Genomic DNA, 21,887 nt, shown 5'->3' on the forward strand with positions numbered 1-21,887 from the left:
GCAATAGTAACAACACTAACAGTAACATTGACAGCAGCAACAGCAACAGTGACAGCACTAACAAGAGCAGTGTCAACAGCAACAGCATGTATAACAGCAACTACAACAACAATAATAGTAAGAGGAACAAAAGCAATAGCAGTGACAACATCAGTAACAGCAGCAGCAAAAGGAGCAACAGAAACAATAGTAATAACAGCAATAGCAACACTAGCAGTAACAGTAACAATAATAGGAACAGTAACAGCAACAATAAGAGTGACTGCAGCAACAGCACTAATAACAGGAACAATGGTAACTTCAGCAACAGCAACAGTTACTATAGTGACAGCCACAATGTCAGCAGTAACAGCAGCATTAACTACAAAACCAACACAATAACTGCAGCAACAACAGTAGCAGCAGCAGCAATACTAATTACAACAACAGCAGCAATAACAATAGCAGCTACAGTTTCAGAAGGAATAGCAACAGTGACAACACCAGCAACTGTAGCAACAGGAATGGTGACAGAAGCAACAACTACAGCAACAATAGCAATAGTTTCAGTAGCAACAGCAACATCAGCAACTGCAACAGTAACAATGACAACAGCAGGGACAATAGTAACTGCAACCCCAGCATTAATAGCAGTAGCAACAATGACAGCAACAGAAGCAACAATATCAGCAGCAAAATCACAAGTAACAGCAGCAATGGCAACAGTGACAGCAGCAAAAGCAACAGTAAGAGGAGTAACAGCAACAGCAGTGACAGCAACAGTAACAGCAGCAACAACAGCAACAGCAGAAACAGTGACTACAGCAACAGCAACAACGGAAACAACAGTAACAGCAGAAACAGTGACTACCACAACAGCAACAGCATAAACAGTGTCTACCGCAACAGCAAGAGCAGAAACAGTGGCTACAGCAACAGCAACAGCCGAAACAGTGACTACCGCAACAGAAACAGCAGAAACAGTGGCTACAGCAACAGCAGCAAAAGCAACAGTAAGAGGAGTAACAGCAACAGTAAAGGCAGAAACAACAGCAACAATAGCAACAACAACAACAGGATAACTTCAGCAACAGCAATAATAACAAAAACAATGGTAACTGCAGCAACAGCCACAGTGTCAACAGTAGCAACAGCATCAACTAGAGCAACCACCACTGTAATTGTAGCAATAACAGTAACTGCAATATCAGCCACAGCAACAGCAAGAATAATAAGAACAACAGCCACAGTGATGGTAGGGACAGTTTTAGCATCAGCAACAACAGTAAGGACAACAACAGTGACTATAGCAACTACAACAGTAATGGAAACATGAGTAACAGCAACAGTAGCAGTAACAGTTATGGCAACAACAGTAGCAACAATAAGCACTAAAAGCATTACTAGCAATGATAACACCAACACTACTAAAATGTTGTAACTGAAGACACCACCATGGCAGTTGCTATTGCAACGGTTGCTGTTGTTGCTGTTGTAGCTGTTGCTGTTGTTGCTGTTGTAGCTGTTGCTGTTGTTGCTGTTGTAGCTGTTGCTGTTGTTGCTGATATTCTTGTTACTCATGGTACTGTTGCTATTGCTCAGCAGAAACAGCACTGTTTTCAGAAACTGCAGCAACAGTAACTGCTGTATTAGCAACAGAAACAGTACCAGCAGTAGCAGCAACAGTTACTTGGTTGTAACAGGAGTGGGAGGAACAACAGCGATAACAGCAGCATTAGCAATGATAACATCAACTGTAGCAGCCGTGATAATGACAGCAGTGATGAGAACACTGGCCACATTAGCAACAGCAACAGAAACATCAGCTTCAGCAGCAGTAACAGTAACAACAACAATAGCGGCAGAAACAGCATTATCACCAACAATAGTATCAAGCAAAAGAAATAGCTATAACACCAAAAACAGTAGCAACAGCAACACCAATCAAAGCAGCAACAATTTCAGCACCAAGAGCAATAGCTGCTACATTAGCCCTGGCAACAACAACACCATTATCATCAACAGCAACAGCAGCAACAACAATAACATCAGCAACATCAGGAGCAACAGTAGCATCAGTAACAACAGGAGCAATGTAACAATACCAATAGCTACTGATGCTGGCTGCAGCAACGACCTAGATCAGAAACAGTCGCACTGATGGCAACAGCAACAGTACCATCAGCAACAAGCGAATCAGCAACAATGGCGGCAGCTTCAGTAGTAACAACAGCAATACTTGCAGTTACAGCAGTGGTATATCATTAATTACATTAGTGACAGATATAGTGGTGTTAATCCCAGCAGCACCAGTGACAGCAACGACAGTATCAACGGCAGCAGCAGCTGTGTCAACTGTAATATCTATGGGAGCACCAAGAAAAATAGCACTAATAACAACAACAACAAATAGCACAATGTCAGGAAGCCCGAGCAACTGCAGCCTCTACACCAGCAGCAGCAAGAACAGCAGCAAGCATATTGACTGGCACGGTCTGAGTGCCTAGTACTGCATAATGCCTTATCCTGGGTATGAGCAACTCTCTTATGATAAGTAGAGGCTCTGGCCATGGAACCTGGCTGGCTCAATTGGCACCATGGCTGTGTTTGTTGCTTACTGGTTATGTGACAACGTTGTCTATCTCTGTGCTTGTGTTGTCAATGGGGTTAAAGGTAAGACTCGTTTTGTGAGCATTTGATGAGAAAAGGCATGGAAGTACTAGTTGAGAGTCCTAGAAAATGTTTGCTCCCACCGCACCCCATTTACAGAAAAGAAGGCAGGCTTAGGGGGGTGAAGGGCAGTCAGACAAGTCAGACAAGCTGTATTTGTAACTAGGTAGACTGAGATTCCTTGCAGGCAGGGAAGGGGCTCCTTCTTGGTCCTGTTCTTTATGTCTGGGACATATAACAGGAGTGTGCTTTCAGTACCAACTTTGTTGCCTGCCCTCCAGCTTAAGAACACCCTCACTCTTGCCCCTCTTTGCACAACCCTTAGCCTAATAGCTCAGTTTTCTTTTCATTTTCCCATGAAACCCTGAAGCCCAAGTCCATCTGGATAACTTATGTTAGCCCTTGTTCCTCACCTTCATATATGACTACCCACCTGCCATGGGAGCTAGCTGAAGATAATCCTGGAGGGACTTTGACTAGTGTGATGGTTTGTATATGTTCATCCCAGGGAGGGACACTATTAGGTGTGGACTTGTTGGAGTAGGTGTGTCACTGTGGATGTGAGCTATCAGACCCACTTCCTAGGTACCTGGAAGTTGGTCTTCCACCAGCAGTCTTTAGATGAAGATGTAGAACTCTCAGCTCCTCCTGTACCATGCCTGCCTGGATACTACTGTGTTCCTGCCTTGATGAAAATGGACTGAATCTCTGAACCTGTAAGCCAGCCCCAATGGAATGTTGTCCTTTGTAAGACTTGCTTTGGTCATGGTGTCTGTTCATGGCAGTAAAACCCTAACTAAGACAACTAGTATATGGTCCAAGTCTGGGACTTATTCTGCCAGGATGTGCCAGCTATAGGAATGTAATTCAGCTCAGGGTGGAGTCTCTGTCCTCCAGGGGAGGGGTGACACACATAGGAAGGTGCCTTCAGATGATGTTGCTTTAGCTTTAGCACTTCAAATACAAATAGTCACGGGAACCAGATGCTAATAGAAGTGGACCAGGCCCAGCATAACAGGAAATGGGGGACTGTGGTCTACCACAAAAGGTTTGCTCTCCAAAGAGTAGAGGCACCATCCAGCCGCTCCCATAAATTGCCAACTTTACAGAGAAGATGTCTGTTCTAGGTTCCCACATCTGACTTTGTCACAGATCCTGGGAGTTGAGCTTATGTGCCATTTCTCACTTTAGAAAAGATCTATGGGGACCACAGGATATATTTCTATAGCCAGAGGTTATAGAAAGAATGGAAATTAGAACTGCAGATAAGGGAGCTACTTAAATATTTCTATACTTTTGTCATTTTTATCTTCAATACTATTTTATATTTGTATGTCTATGTATTTATGGTGTATTTACCCAAATGTAAGAATGTTAGAACAAATGCTTTTCTATGCTTTGCTTTTTTAAAATTAAAAAAAAATTGAGGACTTTTCTTATCAGTGGATATAAAACTTTATCATTTTTTAGTGGCTATACAGTACTCTGGTGTACAGCATATAATAATTTATTCAGCTGAATTCCCAAATGAAGAGCATTTAGGTTCTTCTAATCTTTTGCTGCATTAAAAGATCCTTTAACGATTAGTCTTACCACACATTTCACACACAAAATTCCAAGAGGTGGGGACTGGGTAAAAAGACAAACACAATAACCTCATTTCTGTGATCGGGTTGACCATTATGAAGGGTTCAGTGTGTTATCCACAGCCACATGAGGGCTGTTGAGTCCCACACATTTTTCCCAGGTACAGTGTGCTCTGGGTACTTTGATCTTTGAAGACACAGAGGAATACTTGTGTTGCGTGAGTTTATTTCTGGTATGAAAGAGGCAGGACTTACTTTCATGTACATGTGAGGGATGCCCTTTTCTTTCTGCTGAGTCAGGGACCCCAGCCCCCTCCTTCTGGGGGAAGAAGTTCTCATGGTTTGCTGTTTGTTTATCAAGACAAGGTTCCTCTGTGTAGCCCTTGCTCTCCTGGAATTAGCTTTGTAGACCAGGCTGACCACAAACTCAGAGACCCACCTGCCTCTGCCTCTGAAGTAGTTGGATTAAAGGCACACACTACCACTGCTCATCTCCCTCAGTTTTGTTAGAGCTCTCACCATATACATCAGAAAGTCATCTCTTTATAGTATTAAGCATTTTATCTAGGTTTACCAATGATGACAGTGTTTCAATTCAACTCTCAATTTTTGTGGTGAATGTATACACACTAAATTTCTCCCATAGGCCCTGGGCTTTTTTTTTTTTTTTTTTTTTTTTTTTTTGGATCACATTTAGACAGACCTTGCCCATTATGAAGCTGTGGATTATAACCACTCCTTCCATGGCATTTTTCACTTAACTTCTTGTCTCTGTCTGATTTAATGCTTTGATGTAGTTTGCTTTGATCCTAAGATATGGGATGTGGAATTCAACCTAATCTTTCTCCCTAGACAGATCCAGAAGTGTCTCTAAGCATCTGTGGAGGAGTTCATGCAGGGAGCCCAAGTTCCTACCTCTGCATATTCTCAGCATCCTCGATGGTCTCAGGCAGAGCCTTCCCTTTGGTCTCAGGTAGCAACAGCACAAGTACCCCAGCAACAAGGCCAACCACAGCTGAAACACAGACAAGAATCACATCAAGAACTGAAAGGCAGTCTCTATAATTAGGGTCTCCTTGTTTCCCACTCTCTTTTTTTGGGGGGGGTTATGCTTTCTCATTGCTATTTATAGATTCCCTTGCCACCTTTCAACACCCTACTTTCCATCATAAATAATACACCCAATGCCAAACACCATTGGGTTACAATTCCTTTCAGGGAAATGAAATACCTAACATTTTGAGTCAAGGTTATTCTAGGCTATGGGACATTGCCACAGAGCTAAGAAACTTCAGAGTTAGAAAATAACTCTGAAAAACAAAACCCCTAAGGATATGAAGAAGAACATTTAACTCTGCCAATATAAAGCATTTAGCATTGGGAACAAGTCAGAAACTTGGACCATTGCTAGTAAATAAGAGGGACTGCATGAGGGCTGGCAAGATGGCTTAGTGGGGTCAAGAAGATTTCTGCTAAGCTTGAGTTCAATCCCCAGGGTCCACCCACATGGTAGGAGGGGCAAACAGAACTCCTCATCCATGCAAACACACACACACACACACACACACACACACACACACACACCAGGAGGGAATATAATGAAGTCCTTTTGGTAGAAGAACAATGCATTGTATATTAATGCATATTTAACACTGTCACAAAGCATAGTGAAACCACTTAGTTCAGGTTCATATGCTCAGGGTCAAGAGAGTGGTGGTACTCCTGTAATCCTAGCATTTTGGAGAATAAGGTAGGATAACCATGAATTCAAGTTTTGTATAACCTATATAATGAGGCACAATCTCTGTGATATTTAATTAAAGTAATTAAACATATTAAACATTTTATTTACGTGTATGGGTGTTTTGCCTGCATGTATATTGGTGCTGCTGGGCCCAGAAAAGGGCATTGGATCCTCTGGTTAGTTATTAGATGCTATGTGGCTGTTGGGAATGAAATTTGGGTCCTCTTTAAGAAGCATCCAGGTGATCCTAATCACTGAACAGTCACTCAACCCCTTGGTTAGTTTTCATTGTAAACTTGGCACAACCTAGAGTCACTGGGGAAGCAGGAACCTTATTTGAGTAATTGCCCAGATCAGATTTCCTTTAGCCACCTCTGTGAGAGATTTTCTCTATTGATGATTGATGTAGGAGGGCCCAGCCTACTGTGGGTGGTGCCATTCCTAAGCAAGTGGGCTAAAATAGCAGAGGAAGTCACAAAGTGAGCCAGGAGGTAGGGTTCCTCTGTGGTTCCTGTCACTGAGTTCCTGCCTTGAGTTTTTCAGTGGTAGACAGTGACCTAGAAGTGTAAGCTAAATTAACCCTTCTCTCTCCTAAGTTGCTTTAAGCCAGAGGATTTTTTTTAATCACAAATAACAGATAGGAATCTAGAACAGTCTTAAACACTCCAACCCACCCCTGCCTCTGATGTATACTAGTGATAGAGAGCTTGCTTAGCATATACAATACAAGGCCCTAGGTTCAATCCTCAGTACAGAAAAGCAATGCAGGCCAAACTCAGGGGTAGACCACTGGGCTACAGGTGGCCACACAGCTTCCTTTGTTCCTTTGTTTTACTCTCTAGTTGTAATTTTTTAATAATAACCACACTAATATTTTTGACATTTAAATTTATATTGCAGATGTATAACTTTAAGAGGTATGTTTTGATTTCCCCACCCCACCTTAACAGAGTGTAGAAAATAGTTGCTAGTTCTTTATTAGTTTGGGGTTTCAAAAAACTGTGTGCTGGGCTCCAGTTCTCTTTAGAAACAGCAGAAATGAGCCCATGGGGCAAGGAGTACAATCACAAGCCCAGTGTTGAGTGGTCAACGCTGACTCCTGGCTGGCCTGAGGACCTGGTAAGGTCCTGAGAGGACTCTGACTTTCTGCCCTTTGTCAAGTGACATGATTTACCTCACAGGCTTGTTCTGAGTGAGGTGAATGAACATTTGCCAAGTAAGTCCGTAGGATAAGGGACAATCCACGGTATGAACTGTGGTCATGGGTGAGCATAACTAATCTCTCTGTACCTCTCAACCCTTTCAGGGTGATCTATACAGTAATGAGTAACAAATGGAAGCAAGACTCAGCTACTTCAGCTGACTCAGTCTTTTTCTTTAGAGGGTTTCACTATATAGCTGTGATGGTTAGCTTTCATTGCCATCTTGACATAACCTAGAATCAGGGAAGAGATTCTCATTGAGTTTCTGAGACTATTACCTCCATTGGGTTGGCCTGTGGGTGTGTCTATGAGGGATTGTCTTAACTTAGCTGATGTGGGAAGACTCTGCCCAGTGTTGGTGGTACCATTCCCTAGGCAACAAAGATTTATAAGGGCTGAAAAATTGTGTGAGCACAGGCAAGCAAGTGAGCATTCATGCATTTATCGCTGCTGACTGTGGGTATGATGGGACTAGCAGCTTGAAGTTACAACCATGACTCCCACACAATGTGGATTGTAAGCTAAGACAAATGCCTTTCTTCCCTATGTTGCCTTTTGTCAAGGTATTTTGTCACAGCCATGGAAATGAAACTAGGTCAGTAGCCTAGATCCTACTGTACTTGCTTCCCTAAGTGCTGAGATAACAGGAGTGCCCTGACACATCTGTCCAGCTCTGAGTCTGAAGACAGTAAAGTTCAGTGACTAGTAGATTGCAAGATTAGCATTTTATACATGCAAGAATTAGCCCTGCTGACCAGGATAATGTTATCCAGTGATCGTTATCTGTTTTGTCCCGCTGCTGTGGATGGCACTGAAACTGTACTGAGCAAATGCTGTGTCACTGAGCCACATTTGGCCCTCCAGTGAGCGCTTAGTTTTCTTAGATGAAATAGCTAATGAAGGAAAGATACAGAGATACACAGAGAGAAAGACAGAGACACACAGAGAGACAGAGACAGAGAGAGCAAAAGAAGAAGAGGGAGAAGGAGAAAGAAGAGGAGGAATATAACAGAGGAGGGAGGGAGGAAGAAAGAGATGGGGGAGGGAGGGAGAGAGGGAGGGAAGAAGGGAAAAAGAATCTTAGTTACCTTCTTGCCACCAGCTTAAAGGTGGGCAAAGGAAGTTGACACAAAGCTTTGCAGAGGAAAACTTGGGACTATCTTTGAGTTTTTTATAGTTTTTGAAATATAGTCCTTTGTGTCCTCCAGTAGAAGGTGAAATGGGGAAACACCCTTCATATGGGCCTAGACTTTTCTTAGACCTGCTAAGTAGTGGTGGTTACAGAAACACAGAGCTCCTGTTGCTGTCTAGAAATGTTCTTTTGACTCCTCAGCCACCACCACCATCTACCAAGGATCAGGTACCTCTTACTCCTGCCTGGAGAGGAGTTCAGGTATGATGGGTAATTCCTGAGGATAAAGGGAGCTCTGTGACAAGCTTCTCATCCAGTGCTTGGAGTCAGAGTTTTGGGACATGAGCCTCTTGTCAGTGGGCCTGGTAACTCTGGTTATCTCAGGGTTAAAGAGCCCATGTGATATCAGTGTTGGCCATCTTGTTAATAAGATGAAACGTGGAAAAATTCACTGGGTCTGTTTTGATGAAGAGTCGTAGCAACAGCTTGAAACTTTCCCTGGCATGCCTACCAGCATGGAAAACTTCTCTCTCACAAATCAAGAACCAGGCAAGGGAAGGAACAGGCCAAGCTAAGTTTGGGGGGAGGGCGACATGTAGCTCTGAGAGAGCAGTAGTTGGTGCATTTGCCATGGCATCCAGGGGAAAAGTCAGCATGCTGTGCCCTGGGAAAAGGGCAGCTTTAATGAAGTCTAAAAGCCTCTCTGAGTGTCTCTGAAAGTAGACTAAAGTGGTGTATGGAGTTACCCTGAGCCTGGGTTGGAAGCCACAGTTATTCCTGTGGGCACATGTAGGAAGGCAGTTGCCCCATAGTCTGCAGCAGGGCAGAGGGCAGTGCACAGTGACTGGATGGGGTGCCCAGTGTCCCTGGGACCCTTTTAGATTTTGTGATTAGCATCTATGGAGGATGACATACTTTATCCACTAGCAAGGGGAGGCGGGGGGGGGGGAAGGAGGGAGGGAGGGAGGGAGGGAGGGAGGGAGGGAGGGAGAGAGAGGGAGAGGGGGGTGCTAGAAAGCAGCTAGGTGATCCCTATTAACTCCTGACCCCCCTGGCAGTAGCAGAAGAACCCATGCCATGCCTCATCCTGAACTCTATTGGGAGAAAGGTAGGTGGGGCGAGTATTAACATATGGGCTCTGTCTTGCTGACACATGTTATCAGTTGTGAATTCCATACTGTCTGGGTTTTGAAACTTTAAACATCTGTCTTTGAAGTAATGAAGAGTGCTTTGGGAATGGAGGCAGAAGGGTTCTTTCTTTGACAGATCTGAGAGGGTTGAACGTCACTGGAGAGGAGGGTGGGCGTGCTTCAGGGAAATGTCTCTTTCCTTTCATCTTGCCTTCAGCTTGTGCTTTTAAGGTCTCAGTTCCATAGCTCAGTGTTGGTACTAACTTGAGAGGATTAAAATAATACCACTAATATCGGTGATCACTAGTGATTAAAGCTATGGCGATTTCTCACCGAATACGACCAGTGGGAACTCCAGCCAGATGTCGGTGAGGCGGTAGACCAGGAAAGGTGTGATGATGCCGCCAATGTCACACATGGAGGAGCAGACGAGGACACCAAGATTCCTAAGTCACAGAAAAACAACTTGACCTTTAACTTCTTGTGGGAGTTGCCCACTATTGCACTCCCCAAGCCATTAAATGTCTGAGAACACACAACTATTGGCCCTGTTCATTTCAACATGCTGAAATCATGGGTGGGCATAGCCCCACCCATAGTCTGTTGTTTCGTTTGCTATAAGCCTTCAGACTGGACAGAGAGTGACATTCACTTTTCCTTCCATCCTGTGAGTTGTGCCGTCTGTGGTTGCCATAAACCACTCAGCTGTTCTGGTCACTCTCTACAACGTGGTCTTACTCCTGAGTTCTGTGGCTTCTGGGCATTATCCAGCCTATAAGCCTGAGCAGGAATGGTGCGCTACTGCCTTTGAGCACCCACCTATCCCCTCACTGTGCTAGCCTCAACCCAAGTGTTCCCACTCACCTGATGTATGTGGGGTACAGCTCAGTGTTGACCAGGCAGACCATTTCGTAGGCCAGGGTGATGCCCATTCTTCCCAAGCATGCGACGGTAATTTTCAGCCACTGTAGATCTGAGGGGAAAACCCAACACTCATCCACTGTGCATATGATCACCTTTTCAAACAGTGCTCCAAAGTGGGCTTGGAAGGACAAACTCCGTATTAAAGAATGAGATGGGGAAGCAAGAATAGTTCTCTACAGATGTGAGACAAATATAGCATGCTCTACAGATCTGTAAGCTCTAACTGTAGACACAGTTCTAACGTACTGTGTGGTGCATGTGCATTCTGGTCAGAGGTTGATGTCATGGGTCCTCTTCTATCAACCTGCTCCTTATATAAAGAGACAGGATCTTTCAGTTGAACAGAGGTCACCAATTGAGACCGTCTAGCTAGCCAGCTCACTCTGTGAGGGGTGGTCCTATGTCTTTGCCGGGACTTCTGTGGGTTCCGAGGATCTGAATTCACATCTGCTTTACACATGGAGTTATCTCTACAGGACCAATGGTCTCTCTAAAAAAATGTGAATCTGGAGAAATTACTCTCTGCTTAAGAACACTTGCTCCTCTTACAGAGGACCCAGATTTGTCCCAGTACCCACAGCCGACTTCTTACTACTGCTTGCAACTCCAGCCCCAAGGCATCAGGCATCCCCTTATACACCCATGTGCACTCACCCACATATATATATATATATATATATATATATATATATATATATATGTGCATATGTGATGGAAGTCACGTGATGGAAGAAAAAAGCAAACATCACTCTTTCCCGTCTGAAGGTTTATAGCAAACAAAACAACAGACCATGGGTGAGATTATGCCAATATTATGTCTGTCTGTCTGTCTGTCTGTGTAAAATATGCATGTAAAATACATATAGACTTGCATAAAATATACATATACATAAATATTTTAAAGTATAGCTTAGGTTCATAGCAAAACGAAGAAAGTACAGATTTCCCACAGCTGCACCACTGCATATAACATCCTCCATTATCAATATTCTTCCCAGTGTAGACATCTATACCAGCTGATGAATCTGCACTGTTAAAGCATGGTCACCCAGAGTCCATTGCTGTCCCAAGGAACTACTCTAACTGGATCTGGACATATGCACACAGAGGGTTTTCTTGTCCTAAACGTCTTCTGCCCTTCTCCCTCCATTCGGAACTTTCCTGATCTTTCTGTTGTCTCCATAGTCCTACATCTAAGATATTTATAATGTTCCACCTCAGCTTTTATAGCAGCATCATAAAAGAACGATGCCACTTTCCAAAGCTGGGATACTCCATAGAGGTTGTCCCAGAGAACCAGTAAGCTGTGGGCACACTGGCAAGTGACTGTTCGTCTATGATGGCCTGAAACAAAGCTCCGTGTGGCTTAAAGGACTGTTTCATGGCCTTTTGTCCCTTTTCTCAAATGTTTCATAAGGCACAGGATAGTTGCTGATGGTGGGGGGGGGGTTTCTCATTTACAGTGCAGAATTATACAGAGGTCAAGGGAGTTGCTGGAACGTTCTAGTGAGGCTTTGTGCTGGGCCTGCCATCCTCAAAGCCACCTGCTCTCTGAACTTACCATCAGGAATAAAAACCGAAGCTAGACAGGCTGCTCCTGCCACCATATTTGACACAGCCCAGGGATAGCGGCGGCCAACCCGGTCTATGGTGAGGATGATGATGAAGGCGGCTGGAAATTCCACCAGGGCAGAGTAGAAGAAATCCAGGTAGATGTTGTCCCCTGCAAGGCCCATGTGCATGATAAGGCCCTGGTAGAGAACAGAGCTCGTGAACCTGAGCGAAAAAGAGGAGAGCCAAAGTCAAGCCAAGCACTGAGCACACCCTCCTGCCAGGAGAGCCTTGGGGGAGAGGAGTCGGTGGCAGTGACCTTTGCCTGTGACCTTTTCTCTGTCTTCTCATCTGTGGCATTGCTTTTGTGCCCAGTGTTTTACTGTGGCTGGAGGGATCTGAGAGGCAAAAGCCTACAAACAGTTGGGGAACTTCCTATTCACTGTCCGTGTGAAAAGCTGAGATGTCCTGATAGAGTGACTTAGTAAAACGATGACGAGTGGCTCCTGGTTGTCAATCATTTCTCTCTTTGGTATTTGTATATGTGTATGTGTATATGTATATGATGTATATGATGATGTATATGGCGATGTATATGATGATGTGTATGTATATGTATATGATGATGTATATGTACATGATGATGTATATGTATATGGTGATGTATATGTATATGGTAATGTATATGATGATGCACATGTATATACATATGTCTATGTCTATGTATATGTATATGTATGTGTATATGTATATGGTGATGTATATGATGATGTATATGTATATGGTAATGTATATGATGATGTACATGTATATACATATGTCTATGTCTATGTCTATGTCTATGTCTATGTATATGTATGTGTATATGTATATGGTGACATATATGTATATGGTGATGTATATGTATATGGTGATGTATATGATGATGTATATGTATATGGTAATGTATATGATGATGCACATGTATAAACATATATATGTATATGTAGGTGTAGATGTGTATGATGATGTATGTGTATGATGTATGTGGTATATATATGTATACACACATGTACATTTAATATAGTGTTATTTATATATTGTATGTGTATGTGTGTGTAATCTGTGTAATTGTTCCTGCATATGTAAAGGTATATGTGTAGGGCAGAAGTTGATGTCCTGTGTTTTCCTCTATTTCGCTCTGCCTTGCCTTTTGAGACAGGGTCTCTCGCTGAACCCGGAGCACTCTGATTGCCTAGACTGTCTGTCCATCAAGCCCTGGCACTCGGATCACAGGCACATGGCTTCTGATCCAGCTTTTTATGTGGGATGAGCATCTCGACTCAGGTTCTTCTGCTGGCATGGCAAGTTCTTTACCGAGCAGCCCCCGGGCCTCTTTGTGGTCCTCTAAAACAGCTTGGATGCACAGGCTATTCAATTCAAACTTCATGAACCTGCAAACCCAGTGTATGTGGCCTCTCTTCAGAAGGCTTTCTTCTCTGACCAGTTGCAACTGGCCTTCTGACAATGTTTCTAATTTCGTTAACTTAAAATAATGGAAAATATGAGGCTAACAGGCAAAGGAAAGGAGACTGCGGCCCAAGATCAACACGGCCCTTACTGCACAGGACCATGAGAAATGTGATTTGCCATTGAGGACAGGTATAAGGGGCTGTGATGCTCTCTGTGGGGAAATAGCCTCCTCAGAATGTCCTCACACTGACACCCAGGGCTCTGTCACAGCCAACCCTGAGAAGCTGGTCTCTGCATTGTAGAGTCACTGCTGTCAAATTCATACATGCCCGAATAGGGTTTTTGTTTGTTTTCTCTTCCAAGTAAAAGAAGGGGACAAGACCTTTCTTCACTGGCTTTAGATATCTGTGGAGAGTTATACTCAGGATCGAATCTATATTAAAGCTTTCAATTTAGATTATGTATTTGAACCACTTGGAAAGATTTTTAAAAAATCAACCGATAAACAGAATCAAAGAAAACTATTTGTTGCCGGGCCACAGGCCAGGGCTCCTTAAATATTTTTACACTCCCAATTGCTTTTCGCCAAAGATATTTTTTATGAGACTCTTAGAATGTAGGCACATAAAATAGGAGTATAAATCTAACATTTGCTGGTAATCATGAAGATAATTACTGAGAATTTACTGATAATTACTGATACATTTACTGATAATTAGAAAGACAATACATAATTTTACCATTTATTAAGATGAAATCATAACTTTATGTTAATGGTATGGATATGAATGCTTATTTTTAAAGGTATTTATTTACTTATTTTTGGTTTGTATGTGTCAGTGTTTTACCTGCATGTATGTGCACTATGTATGTGCAATATGTATGTGCAATATGTATATGCACTATGTATGTGCAATATGTATGTGCATGTATGTGCAATATGAATGTGTCTGGTGCCCATGGGGACCAGATATGGTGACCAATCTTTTTAAACTGGAGTTTCGGACAATGTGAACCACAATGTGGGTTCTGGGAACTGAACCCAGTTCCTCTTTAGAGCCACAAGCACTTTTAACCATTGAGCCATCTCTACAGCCCCATACTTACTTTCTGTAAATAATTAAATATTATTTGATACAGCAAGACATAGTGCATCTTCAATATTTTTTTCAGAACTGACTGATGCTTTAGTAATTCTCAATTCAAAGAATACCACTTCATATAAATACAGAGTAAAAAACCAGCGAAATTATGCCGGAGGACCACCTCATAAATTGTTGGAAATTCTGTCCCGATCCCAAGCCAAGATCTGCAATTGTCTGAGGAAATGTTATCAGGCGAGGCTGCTGTCCATGAGCTGCATGTCAACATCCTCTGGTAATGCTATTTTGGGGTGATCATTTAAGGGTGTGCTTTTTCCTCTCTTTAATGAGACTGACTGTGTAATTGTACGAATGTCGAAGAATTTGACGTTAAAACAAAAGACTTCCGTACCAGTTGTACATCAAGATCAACGTATGTTTCCTTATTTGAGGGGTTTTGACCAAGTCCAGGAATGAAGGGCTCAATTTCTCACCAGCATCCTCCTCTGATGTCAGGCTCTAAGAGAAAGGCAAGAAGGGGGTTTTCTGTTAGAAGGGGTCTTAAAGAGAAGAGTAACTGCAATTATCTACTGAGTGTCCGTCCTGGGCTCAGCCCTATGTTGGGCACGGAGCATACTGTCTTACTTAGTCTTTACCCTAGAAGTCAGGGTCTGGTTTTCACTCCATTGTACAGAAGAGGGCCTGGGACATAGATTTTGATACTCATGACACATGATGTGTAAAGTACACTGGGGTACCATGGAGACCCAGCTCTGTGGTCCTGACAGACCCATCTGGACTGCCCTGTGGCTGAGTGGGAAGGAAGCTCAGGTTTGAGACTGTGACATCGGGACAGTAACAGCATCAGTTGGAGCTCTGTAGGAATAAAGTACCAAGAGGCTGGGGAGAAGACTCAGCAGTTAAAGCACTTGTCATACAAGCATGAGTACTGGAGATGAGATACTCAGAATCAATCTAAATGCTGGGTGGATGTGGTCACCAAGCCTGTAATTCCCAGAGCAAGTTGGCTAGCAAGACTAGCCTCATCAGTGAACTCTGGGTTTGATTGAGAGACCTTGCCTTAATGAATAAGGTGGAAGAATGATGAAAGATAATTACTGACACCAACCTAAGGTCTGACACACACACACACACACACACACACAAATTATGGTCTCTGAGTCTTTTAAATCAAGTCATATAAATGTTAAAATCTTACAGTTAATCTACTAACCTATGCTACATTCTCATTCAGAAATGATTTACCCTTATCTAGACAGAATTTTCTTTTTATTGTTTTCTTTTGAAACATCATCTCTGCCTGGGATAGCCTTGAACTCACCGTGTAGCCAAGGATAATTTCAACTGCTGAGCCTCCTGCCTCTACCACCTAAAAGTGCAGGAGTTACTGGCGTGCACACACAAAGGTTATGTAGCACTGGAATTGAACCCAGGGTTTCATGCATGCTAGACAAATACCATATCAACTGAGCTACATCCTCAGCCCAGACACAGTTTCTATTACAATCCACTTCTCCATTCCAGTCCCAGCAGATGAACGGGTTTGAGTTCATACTGCTGAGATCTACTAACGGCAAAATCAGAAACACAGACCAAATGGCTACATTCAAACTGATCTATCAAACTACTTGTGTTTGGAACTCTGCTTCACGGAACTAGACCCTGTCCTTGGGAAGCTAGGCATGTAGGAAACAGAACAGCATCTGAGGCAGAGCAGCCAGTAAAACCCTGAGCTACACAAAATAGAGGCAGCTCCTTCTCTGACTTGCTCTTAAATATCTGGTATATTTTTGAGTCTGATGTCTGCCATCTGTTTATTCTCCCAGGGAACACGAGTCTTGTATATGAAATGTTCTACTGTATTTTTCTATAGTTTGGCCGAAATGCAAGGAAGTGGGCCCCATGGCTCTCTGCTGGGATCGACTGCACACACGGCGTGTTTTCCGTACCTTCCCTTCCCAGCACCCTGCACTTGACACTCAAGGCCTCAACTCACCTGAAGAGAGACTGGCACTGATTTTCCATTTTTCTTAGCAATGTGCTTAATTATCTTCATGGCTTTTGCACTTTTGTTCTGAGAGATCAGCCATCTTGGAGATTCCGGTATGCACCTAGGGTATATGCAAGACCGAGGAGGGGTACCTTGCTGCCTGCCCAATGCTAATCCACACAGTTGAATTTCTGGGAGCACTTTGCACAGGGAAGTTCAGTTGGATTTACCAAGGAGGCCAATAATACTGTGCAAGGCACGTGGGGCTTTCTCTTCCCTTAAGTGCTGACCTGTAGTCAGCACAAGTCCAGGAAGCCTTGAGTCTTCCTCTGAGACTCTTCAACGGCAGTACATGAGCTGCTAAGCAGGGAGCAGCTGGACACACACCTTGTGCTATCGCAAGGAGGGATGGGGAGGGGTGGAGAGTATCGGGGAGAGGTGAGGAACGGGGAGGGGTGTGAAGAGGTGGGGAGGTGTGTAGAGGAGCAGGGAGGGGTGAGGAGGGGTGAGGAGGGGTGAGGAAGAGTGGGGAAGGGTGGAGAGGGGTGGGCCTAAGAACTAAGGTCAAGGAATAGAGGAGAAAGTTGCAAATCATCTTGGAAGGAAACAAGGGTATACATGCCATATACACACATATATAACATGCATCCAATATTATATACTACATGGTGGCTGCATGCTTATATAGCTGTATATTATAAATAATATATTACATGTTATGGCATGCTATATAAATTTTTAAAAAAATATTTCATGCTGGAAAAAACAGGTGAGCTTTAAAGGTCAGGTTGTAGGCAGAACGCAGAAACTAGACTCAAAAATTTGAGCTTGACCTAGCAGGCTTGAAAAGTCCCTGCAAGTCCTAGGGTGTTGTTCTAAGCAAGCACTCTGGGTCCTGACCTGGCAGACTCAAGCAGCCATAGCATGTCCCCAAGGGCCTGTGGCCTGAAGTCCTCAGAGCAGTCAAGGTCAGGGTGAATGGAGGCGGTGTGGGGGGAGGAGGGACAGCCAGCTACATTGGAAGCTAGAAGGGCTAGGCTCACCGAGTTAGCCTTGATGGCTCACTGCCCTGGGAAAAGAAAAGCCTAGAAAAGCTGGATCCTTCTGCAGGAGGGCCATGTGGCAGAGGACCACGGTGATTGCCTGGTTAAGAGGGGTCAAGACCCAGAGTGTGGCCTGCTTAGCAGCCAACCACTGGGATGCTGTAGGATCATTTTTCTAGCTGCTCATGAAAGTTCTAATGGCCTCCCCATTATTGCCTGCTCTTGGGAGGGGTAACAAAGAAGTGGAGACTTGGGAGAAGGTAGGACTTTGGACAGCATAGAGGTAGGAGATACAGTGCTCTAGGCGTTCCTGGGAACACCGAGGGAAGAAACTCTGGCTCAACCTAAACTGAGATGTGCCATTTGGGGCTCGCTCAACAGCTTCCTGGTTGCACACGTAAGGGTTATCTGTGTCCACGTGAAGTCTGGACAATCACTTGGGCCTTACTGTGGGAGTGCCTTGGACAGGAAACTACCGTAAAGCCTGGTACCATGTGACCTACAGAGATGCAGCCACAGGTTTACTGATGTTGGGGAGACCCCACCAGGGCTGGAGAGTAACTGATGGAAGTGGAGAGATGAAGATTAATCAGAACTAACTGCCTGAGGTCCTCACCCCTACATCTGACCCCTCCCCCTTCCTACAGTGTGTACCAGACTGCTCCTTTTGTTTCTGTTTTTCTGCTCTAAGACTGGTGATTAATTTCCGTCCTTTAGTTTTGCATGTGTGTGTCTGTGTGTTTGGATGTGTGTGGTGGTGTGTGGGTGCCCCTCTGTGGAATTCCAGATCCTTAATTTCTCGGGTCCTGGATAATCTGAACACAACCTCCTTCCGGCATCTCAAGTTGCACAGATCCAATGCTCAACTCCTATCCTACAGAGAGCCCTTCAAACTGCCACATTCTTTTGAATGACTCCTCACCAGCTTGCTGGTCTGGATGTGTTTCCCTTGGGTAGGAATGATAAAAATGTTTTACTCGTCTGGGTAACTTGAATTTATCAGTATGGGGTATCTGGGTTGCCATGTTGGCCGTTTTGGGGGTAATTGTGGTTAATGACTGATTAGAGAGTTCTGCGTAGCTCATGCCTATGGGAAAGTAGTGATAAGATTGTTTCCCACTCTTCCTGTCCATCTGAGAGGTTTTTTAAAGGATTAACCGGGTAACAAAGAGAAACATTGTTGACCTTTTAAGAAGGATGTGCCATCCAAATTTCATGACAGCTGCCTGGAGCCTAACATCAAGTAAATAACAGGAAATAAAAGAAACAGGTCGCAAAAGTCTTATGCCCCAATAGATAAGACACTGGGTTTCCAGCAGCGGACTGTGTGGTTTTTATGGCTTCCTGTGACACGGGTCTGGAGGACGTAAGCCTTGCCTTTTACAAGCAGGGTGTTGGCGGGGAAGGAAGACTGAACCAAACAGATGTTCTCATGCATCTTCTTTTGTTTCCAACAGACTTACCAGTAATAGAGCAGGAAGCAGAAGTTGGGCAGAGTCACGGCAAACTGCAGCCACCTCCAGCTGGAAAGTGCATAGGCCACTCCAGCCAGGACCAGGAGCCCAACAGTGAAGGCGACTTGGTAACAAATCCCCACTGTTCTGCGATAGTCCAGCCCAACAAATTCTGTAACTACAGAAAGGAATCCATGTGGTCAGCAAGATGCGCCAAAGCTGGCTCCCAGCCTTAAGGCAACTAGCTTAAAAATACAGGCTTGACTTAGGATTCTTTTATACAGCTCTCCAAACAATTTAAACTGTGTGTGTGTGTGTGTGTGTGTGTGTGTGTGTGTGTGTGTGTGTGTGTGTGTGCGCGCGCGCTCGTGAGAGAGAGAGAGAGAGAGAGAGAGAGAGAGAGAGAGAGAGAGAGAGGTGGTATGTATGTGGTATGTATGTGGTGGGTATGTATGTGTGTGTGTGTGTGGTGTGTGTATGTGTGTGGTGTGGTATGTGTTGTGGTGTGGGGGGAGAGAGAGAAAGAGAGACATGTGGTATGTATGTGGTGTGTCTGTGTGTGTGTGTGGTGTGGTATGTATGTGGTGTGTGTGTGTGTTTCTGAGAGAGAGGGAGAGAGAGAGAGAGAGAGAGAGAGAGAGAGAGAGAGAGAGAGAGAGAGAGGGAGGGAGAGAGAGATGTGGTATATATGTGATATGTCTGTGTGTGTTTGTGGTGTGGTATGTATATGTTGTGTGTGTTGTGTGTGTGTGTGTGTGTGTGTGTGTGTGTGTGTGTGTGTGTGTATGTAGTGGTAGTAGGCATTTTGTTGTAGTTATTATAAACTTGCATTAACTGAACCATGTTAACAAAATGAGCAAATCTTTGTGAGTTTTAGAACAATTTCAGCACAAATCTAGGTATGCTACCTCATGTGTATAATCCCAGTACTTAGAAGGTAGAGGCAGAGAGGCAGAGATGCATAGGCAAGAGGCAGGAGGATTCTAGTAAGTTCAAGGCCATCCTGAATTACATACATGTTTTTATGTCAAAAAATAGCAACACTAATGATGAAAGAATATCAGGGGCTGAGAGATGGTTCAGTGGTTAAGAGCGCTTGCTGCTTTTGCAGAGGACCTGGTTCGGTTTCCAGCACCTCTGTCAGGTAACTAACAGCCACCTCTAACTCCAGTCTCAGGGGATCTGACACCTTCTTCTGTTTTCCACAGGTACCTGCTCACATGTGGCACACACACACATACACACAGAAATAAAACAACGTAGCATAAAATAAAATAATACTTAAAAAATTTGGGGATGAACGTAATCAGATTTCCCACAAATTTCATACAAAAGCCAGGCAGTGATAACTCAAAGAATGGACAAATGAATTAAGAACTAAATTTGGGTTTGCAACTCCATTAGAACAACACTGACCAACCAGAGCTCCCAGGGACTAAACCACTGTCCAAAGAATACACATGAACAGACCCATGGCTCCAGCTGCACATGTAGCAGAGGATGGCCTGTTGGGCATCAATGGGAAGAGAAGCCCTTGGTCCTGCCAAGGCTCCATGCTCCCGGTGTAGGGGAAGGCCAGGATGGGGAAGTGGGAGGGAATGGATGGGTGGGGGAGCACCCTCATAGAAGCAGAGAGAGGGAGGATGGGATAGGGGGTGTATGGAGGGGAAACCAGGAAAGGGGATAACATTTGAAATGAAAATAAAATATATCCAGTAAAAAGAAAAAGGAAAAAAAAGAAACTGAATCTGGGCCATAGATGCTTTATATATAAATAGACATTTACATACAAGTTGCTCTTTTACACAGATAAATACTTTTAAATTCTGTTTATTTGGGTAATGGACTTAGAAAGCCTGTGGTGGGCAGGAATCTGCTTCTTTTAGCTTGCAAAATATTCATTTAAAACATTTCAAAATCTTTGCAAATGAGTTGTTAAATATGCGTCTACTGGAAACCTTTATGGTGGGAGTAGTTACGGCTTAGAAAGTAGAAAGCATACCAGTTAGGACTTATGTGCTTTGAAAAGCCAGTTACCAGCCACAGTTGCACATGGAGAAAATAATAGGTTTATTCATGGCCTCATGTTTACATTGTGGCAGACGTATGGGGTCTGTTTGCAGGAAGCTCGGAGGTAAATTGTTTTTGTATGACAGGCATGTTGAAATTAGAATTTCACATGTCCCACAAGCCATAGTTTTTGCTTTAAATGTCTCACAAACCTGTTAAAGATTTTAATGATTTCTAATTCAGCAGACATACATGCTAAACCTATTTCTATATGTTACTGAAAACCACCTAAAACCATATTTTAAAATGGCTGATTTGATTAAATAAAATGGTACAGGTGTTTAACAAATGCCTGCCTTTCAAAGTGACTGGGGGTCTGGCTGGGGCTTGGAAGATGTGGGTTGGGGGTGGGAAGGAGTGTCAAGGTGGGTATCAAGAATTCGACGAGTGGTCAGATGCTGAGATTAGTGACAAAGTGTACATCAGAACAATCGATTTCTATACAGAATGTTCTAGAAACCAAATTGCTTCTTGAATAGCTGAATGCATTAAGTTCTTCATTCACCAACCATTTATTATTTGTCTTTTAGGGAAGAAATAATGTTCTCTTTCTGCCCTGAAATTCCTCCAGGTTCATGTTACCAGGCATATTAACTAGGTGGTGATTATCCTCAAGTGCTACATAACTGCTGTGCTATAGAATTAAACATGCTTTTGTACCCCAAGGACCTTAACTGTAACTCTGGCTCCGAGTGAGTAAATTACAGCCAGGATTTTATAACTCACTCTCTATTTTTCTTTCAGTCCAGGACCCCAGCTCATAGAATGGGGCCACCCACAGTTAAGGTGGTTAGCCTTATATAGATAATCCCCCAAAGGCATGCCAAAGCCGGTCTCCTCCTAGCCAATTTTAGATC

At 43.6% G+C, this 21,887-nt stretch overlaps 1 protein-coding gene across 1 annotated transcript in view; it reads right to left on the reverse strand.

Moving 5' to 3' along the window:
• LOC308439622 (solute carrier family 22 member 2-like) overlaps window positions 1-21,887 on the reverse strand; it is a gene marked incomplete at its 5' end in the record, with an annotated part of 38,743 nt that overhangs the window by 5,600 nt on the left and 11,256 nt on the right. The window contains 7 exon segments of the mRNA XM_080941508.1: window positions 5,151-5,250; window positions 9,777-9,889; window positions 10,308-10,416; window positions 11,929-12,143; window positions 14,865-14,971; window positions 16,470-16,584; window positions 18,970-19,138. Coding sequence (XP_080797634.1) covers window positions 5,151-5,250; window positions 9,777-9,889; window positions 10,308-10,416; window positions 11,929-12,143; window positions 14,865-14,971; window positions 16,470-16,584; window positions 18,970-19,138 — 928 coding nt within the window.

The sequence above is a fragment of the Micromys minutus genome (assembly GCF_963924665.1).
Source record: "Micromys minutus genome assembly, chromosome: 30".
In the NCBI taxonomy this organism is placed as follows: Eukaryota; Metazoa; Chordata; class Mammalia; order Rodentia; family Muridae; genus Micromys; species Micromys minutus.